The following is a 7086-nucleotide window of genomic DNA, read 5'->3' on the forward strand; positions in this document are numbered from 1 at the left end:
CTCCAAGATGGCCGCCGTATTTCCTGCGCCGGAACGGCCAATGCGGGGTCTACTCTTATATTATGTCTATGGATTTTAGCGGTTGTAGGATTTCTTAATTCATATACTTTACTGGTTTGGACATAGCCTGTTAGCCGCTAACGCTAGCGACGCTCCTGCAGGCGCCATTACTGCGCGGTGAGTCTGTCCACTAAACCAGGCTGTTCCAATGCGGGATGAGCAGGAATCTGTCACAAAATGATCGCAGCGCCTTTATTTCTTACTCGATTTCTATAAACATGGCTGAGATTAAAGCGGAGGACATTGCTGATTGTAAATATTCTCCCTTGATAAAAATCAGTTAATTTAATGATTTTGCCCATGACTCATTGTGCTGTCTCAAAAGCACTGACTCCGGCACAAAAAAACAATCTAAATTAACATTAAATTTCTGATAATGTGTGACATCAGAGCGTTGTTCTCAGAGCCGCAGCGTCTGGAAATGATTTGCTCACTTTTTACGTTTTTACTGTTTAAACTAAACAATAGTTTTATATGTTTAAGGCAGATGGAATCCAATAAAACTGCCTTTGTAGTTTTGAACAATTCAAAATAAAAAGCTGCATACTTTAGCATTAGCATGCTAACGTTAACACTAGCATGGTCCTTTTCTTTGTCAAAGAATAACTGATATCCATAAATACCTGAGACCTTTTCTTAAAATGCTAATAGAGGTCAAACATACCTTAATATGCTCAGTAGAAACCATCTGAGCACACAGAAGCTAATGTCTACAGTCTCAGATAATAGCGTAGCATTTTGCCTGTAGCTATTTTAGCTTAACAAGCATTTCTTTAGAATATTTCAGAAAGGTTCTGTGAAAAAGGTATACTTTGTTGAAAATAGTGAACCGTGATTGAGCAGACTATGCGGGGGTTTGCTGTACACTCAGTAACTCTAAATGAGCTCCATTATTTTAAAAATGTTTTTAGCTTCCTGTGTGTTTCAATAATCATGCATTGACTTCATGGGTGCAGCAGGGATGTTTCCAGTCTGATATGCAGCGTTAACTAATCACCACCATTAACACCTGAGAAGGTTTTCTCCCTTTCAAGTCCAGGAAATGAGAAAATCCATTAGCTGAATGCCCCCCCCCCCCTCCCCTCCATAAGCCGGAGTTGCCCCGTCGGGCGGCGTGACGAGGGCGGAGGAAATGGCGCCGTTAATGGCAGCTTTGATTCCCCTCCTGTCACTAATGCAGCCACATGAAAGACCAGAGGAGCAGAATCAAGCCAATCAGGAGCCATCTGATGGCGGCCTGGATCAGCAGAGACCATTTCATCAGTCTGTCCGTCACGCTGCGGCTGGGAGCCGGGATGTGGTCCAGCGGGTCGTTGACGGGTTGCCAGGTTGGCTGCTTTCAGCCCAGAATCAGATCAGCTTTTTGTGTTTATTGATCAAATCTAACGATCAGAACAGCAGCTGAGACAGTTTCTACTGTGAAGGTTCAACCTGCTGCTTCACTGATGAGCTTTTACTGCAAACTAAATATTTAGTTGAAATAGAATGAAAAACTATTCCTACCTCTCCAACTTCATCACATTTTGTCACATTTCTTCTATAACCTTGAATATTTTTTGTAGGATTTTGTGTGATTGACCAACTCAAATGTTGAAAACAATGAATCATTTTCTTCACTTTATTTTGGTCTCATAAAATCCCAGCTGTAATGGGACCAAATATGGAATCCTTTCTGTTCTGGGTTTGCTTCGTCGTCAGTCTGGTCCACTGTGTTGGTCAGACAGTCATGTTTTCTGAAAAGTGTGAAGACTTCAAGCGGCCCAGCTGGACCAGCCTGTCGTTGTGCATGTCAGAGTCATGCTGTACATTTTCTCCAGCCAATCAAATCCAGTCAGACTTCCAGGCACCTTGAATTATTAGTATAAGCATATTTACATCTCAGCACGTCCGATTCCCCGAGCGGCTTCATTAAAACCCTCATCACATCTCCAAGCTGTGTTCAGATTCATGAACCAAACGGCTGTTCTTCCTTTGTAAAGGAAAGGATTTCAGTTTAAATGTTTTTCTTCATGTTGAAGGAACAAAGTGCTCTGAATTATTGATGCTGCAGCTCAACTGACTGAGGAGCGAGGAACCCAGAGCGCTCCGTTTACAGACAGGACCATGAACGCAGCACCATTTTGACATGAGCGCAACATTCTGATCATTGTTTCATCATAAACTGATTGTTTAAAGGCCAAACGTTGCATATTTATTCCAGGTGGCAGAAGCCGAGCTGGAAAAACGAACTTTGCTCCAATCTGATGAAACAACTCTGATGTTCAGAGCTGATGATATTTATTCAATAATTTAGCAGAAAAAATGGTTTTGAATGAAAAATGTTACTTATTTTCCAAATGTATAGGTTTTGGTTAATTACAGACTCTAAAAGGATGAACAATTTAAACCGAGTCCCACCAACAGTAAACTGGGACATTAAAAGGTTTACAGGAGGAAATGCAGTTGCCACATTCTGGAGAATTATTCATAAATTCACCTGCACCTCCTGACTGCAGCTGCTTTTCCCCTGTGCTGCTGCTGCGCGTCACAGTCGGTGCAGGGCGAACTCGGAGAGCAGCATCAGTCTTGTCATCAGAAATCAACAAGCGTGTTGGTCAGACTGAGTGTGTGTGTGTGTGTGAAACAGTGTGTGTGGCTGGGTTCTTCCGGGTCGATGCGCAGTGGAAGCCTCCCTCTCAGCAGAGCCAGACAAGCTGCTGAAGGGCCACAGCAATCAGCTGCTCCCCTCAACATCCACAGAGTTTTATTGTGATTGGAGGCAAACTGGTGCTGGAGCTCTGAACCAAACACTGGACTGGACAGGACTGGACTGGACTGGACTGGACTGGACTGGACTGGACACTGGACTGGACTGGACTGAACACTGGACTGAACCCAGGTCTCTCCTGAGAGACATTTGGAGTCTGTCTCCTGCCTGGTGAAGGTTGAGAAAAGCTGCGCTGACCGAACCGCCTGTCCTCCACAGACCAGTCCTCGTCTCCACAGCGTCTTGCTCCAGCAGAGCGTTTCTCTCAGGCCTTCTTTAGAAAAACTCTGGACTTGGTCAGTTTGCAGAAAGTAGAAGAAAGTTCTGTTTTTACATGGAGCCTGAAAAACCACCTGCATAGTTCATGGCAGTAACTTCCTCTTAGCTTTGAATTCAGGCCAAGTTACAGTTTTATAAAGGACGATTCTCTGAGTACAGGGGTCCAAAGTGCGGCTCGGGGGCCAAGTGTGGCACTCTGGATGATTTTGTGTGGCCCATAAACACAGGTTAACATTTTTTGAAAAATTTTTTTAGATGGACAAATGTTACAGAAAAAAAAGTTTCTTATTTGCTGTCCAGGTTTCTGTATTTGTTGTAATTTGGTGTTATATGACCACAGCAACTCTGGCTGGATGTTTAAAAAAACGAAAAATGTTCAACTATTTTGTTTGTTTTAATAAAATCTTGCATGTTTTAGTTTATCATTTTCAGCAGATAAAATCATAAATGTTACAAAAAAAGAAACCTGACAATTATGGCCATCAGGACAAAAAGTTTGGACACCCTTGTGCTAACTTTAATGATCAGGAGAGAATAGACGCTAATGTCTGTATCAGGCGTGTTTTTACGGCATACCTTTCTCTGTGTGTGCGTGTGCTAATGCGCTGCAGAGAGACAGGCAGAATGAGTTAAGCTAGCAGCTAGCTGTCTCTGCGCCATCAGGATCTGACGGTGTGAGGAAGATGAAGGGTCGCTGCGTTGCCTGGAGACCAAGATGGCCGTCACATTTCTAACCTGTGAAGCACGCAGCCACAGTAACACATACACCTGGGTCGCTGTGTGAAGGCTTCTTATGGAGCTTGTGGGTGTTTGCTCTTTAAAACCTCAGGCTGAAGTTTTACTGTCTGACTTCTTTCAGGCTGAACTGATGAGATTTTCACTTTCCAGATGTTTCCAGAGAAACTCAGCAGCTGTTCTGGAGAGTTCCTCACTTTTAGCCAAACGGCCGTTATCACAGTCACCAAGCTTCAAGCCAAAACCAACCAGATGATCATTATCGTCTGCTTTTCTAACTTCCAGCAGCAGCTAGCTGTGCGATAGCGTACTAGCTTCTAAGTAAGCAGTTTCAGCTTCCTCCTGTTTTCTGCTGATAATGTTTTATTGGAAAACCTGAATCTGCAGCTGATTTAGCAGCTAACGTCCTGATGAGCGGTGAAGATCCTCTCTCTCTCTGTCTCTCTCTCTCTCTCTCTCGCTCAGCTGAAACACAACGGTCAGGACTGGACTGAAACCCGTCCATGCAGAACGTTGATGCTGCCAAGCTCACACCTGGTCAGGTGTGTCTGTAAACCTCATTGTTTCATTCAGAAAGTGGAAGTGAGAGTCCTGGTTCCACACCTGGTTACTGGTTTGGTTTAGGTTGAACCAGTCTGACCACTGGAAGTAGGCTAACAGATCTGAAAACAGAATTATTGATTTGATCAAACAGAACCAGCAGATGATATTTCTCCCCAGTGTGGAAACTTCACACTGCATCTAGGGCACGTTTTCCTTCCACATAACTTTTTATCTGTTTGCTTGAAAAACATTGAGTTAACAGCTAACGTCTAGTGACACTCAAGCTATTTTAGACAGAAAACAACATATCTTTATAGATCTGATAAAATATTCAATCTATATGAGAACCTGGATTTACTGTTTTATGAGTAAATAATTATAATGAACAAAAAAAAAAACTGAAATATATTTATGTTTAATAAATGTAGAAAATGAAAGGGAAAAAAATCTGGCATTAGCAAACATTTTATTCCTAAAACTACAGTGAGCGACAGAGAAACAGGAAATGTTTCCTCAGGTAGATTTCCAAGATGGCCGCTTGTCTGCAGACGCCCCGGCGGCGGCCCAGGGCCCCTCGGAGTGGGGAGTGGAGCCAAGAAACTGTCTGGCCACCCACAGAAAACTATGTGTTTACAGCGGGCAGGCCGCTCTGAGCATGCTCAGTTCACCTGATGAGGAAGGGCGGCTGACTGAGGAAGAGGAGGAGGAAGCTTCTAGCAGCTCAGTGAGAAACAAACGACTGCAGCTGCTTTTCTCCTCTTTCTATCTGAAGGGGAGAATAATACATTTGATCAATTGTGATTTTTTGTTACGTATTTCTGACTATAAAAATATACTTTTTTCATTTCTTTCATTTCTAAAGCAAACAGCCAACAGAGAGGAAAATAATATTTTAAGTTTTATTTCCTCATTTATTCAACAGGTTATTATAACCAGGATAAGAAAATAAGTTATGAGAATAATGTTAATTGAATGAAATAGTAATTTTATAACTCCAACAGAAAAATGAAATGAGGAATGTTGAGCATCTTGTGAATTTAACAAATAAATAATAATTCATCTCTTAACAAATCAGCATCAACAGAACGTTAAAACGTTAAACCAGAAGATCTGAGCGGCTCACATTCAAGCCGTAAAACTTTCTATCATTAAAATTGTTTTGTAGACATTTTGACAATATTTTGTCTTCATTCGGCTTCATTTTTGTAATTTCAGAAAGAAAATCTCTTCAGTAAAAATAAAATATATTATTTTCCCTCTTTCCAGTCAGAGTGAAAGCAGAAGAAAAGGTGAAAAATAGTCTCATTTATTTTGCTGTCAAAGTAAAAGAAAAATTTTTTAGTCAGAAATACTTAATAAAAAAAACACAAGTGATCAAATTTTGCAGTGTAAATTTTTTTGTTCCCTTCAGGAAAAATAACCAAACATTAAAATATTTTATTTTCTACTTCATATGACTTTTAAAGTCAATAGAAAAATACAATTAATTCAGACTAAAACATTTTTCCATAGAAATCTGCTTTTGATTCAGTAAAAATATCAATTCAACGATGGTCTACGTGTTTTACAGTGCATGCTTCATTGTTCCTCCACACGTTTCAGAAAGGTTTCTGTCAACATCAGTAACAATATGAACAATGAAACACTTAAACTCCAGCCAGGAATCATAATACACTTCTGGTCGAACCGGAACCAGAACCGGTTGCTGTTCCAGATTTACAGATCAAATTAAAACATTTTCAGATTTTCCCTCCGTGTTTGTTTGTTCTGTCGTCATTTAGCTGTTCAGGTTAAACTAACATTTTATTATATGGAGAAATAAAGCTGGAGAGCAGCTGGGGTCAAAGGTCACTTCCTCTGTGCAGATCAGAGGTCAAGGTAAAGGTTTCATCAGGAACAGTTCATCTGTTGCTCGGCCCGGTTCGGTCCAGACGGGTCAGAACCGGCTCCTCTCCTGACTTAGCTGCAGAAGGTCAAAGGTCAGCAGAGAGAGAGGCGCTGGAGGAGAGCACCAGCGATCTGTGGGTTCAGTTCATGGCAGGAGGAAGAGGAGGAGGACGAAGATCTGCAGCATCAAACCGCTGATGCAAAAAAAGCATGGAGCCGAGGAAGAGGAGCCGAGGAAGAGGAGCCGAGGAAGAGGAGCCTATCTTGTCGATCAGCTGCTTCCTGTAAAAACCAGGAAGAGGCTGAATGTGGGCCTCTTCCTCTTCCTCCAGCTGTTGGCACATCGTCTGCTCCTCTGGTTCCGAGATCCGTCTGACCCGGTTCTGTTGGACCCTGTTCGGTCTGACCCAGTTCTGGTCGTCTCTCAGCAGGTGTCCGTGTTTCTCATGTCCACCATCTTGTTTCTCTCTGCCCCTGCAGACAGACCCGGGAGCAGGAAACCCCGCCTGACTTCTTCTACTTCTCTGACTTTGAGAGACACAACGCAGAGATCGCAGCCTTTCACCTGGACAAGTAGGTCAATCTGAAAAGTGTGGCATGCCTCGCATCATCAATGTCTTCATGCTCTACTGCCAGCCTGTCATGTTTCCCTACCTGACCTGCAGGGGGCGCCGTAACAAACAGAGAAATCCTCTGAGGGTCTCTGAAAGATACCGGAGTCTAGAGTCACAGACATGAATTCAGACCGAGACACGGAGGCCCCATCTTTCCGCCTTCCAGGACAGAATATGAACAAAGCCTCTCAGCTTTCAGAGTTTAATAAACAATGATAAATT

The 7086-nt window shown here is 42.5% G+C and overlaps 1 protein-coding gene across 1 annotated transcript in view; it reads left to right on the forward strand.

The window, feature by feature from the left end:
* Positions 1 to 7003, forward strand: part of LOC107834676 (extracellular serine/threonine protein kinase FAM20C-like) — a 20784-nt gene extending 13781 nt beyond the window's left edge. The window contains exons 2-3 of the mRNA XM_016666367.1: positions 6731 to 6823; positions 6916 to 7003. Coding sequence (XP_016521853.1) covers positions 6731 to 6823; positions 6916 to 6988 — 166 coding nt within the window. The 3' untranslated portion in view covers positions 6989 to 7003. The remainder of the gene's footprint in view (positions 1 to 6730; positions 6824 to 6915) is intronic.
* The last annotated feature ends 83 nt before the right edge of the window (positions 7004 to 7086 follow it).

This window comes from Poecilia formosa, unplaced genomic scaffold (assembly GCF_000485575.1).
Source record: "Poecilia formosa unplaced genomic scaffold, Poecilia_formosa-5.1.2 Scaffold715, whole genome shotgun sequence".
NCBI classification, from domain to species: Eukaryota; Metazoa; Chordata; class Actinopteri; order Cyprinodontiformes; family Poeciliidae; genus Poecilia; species Poecilia formosa.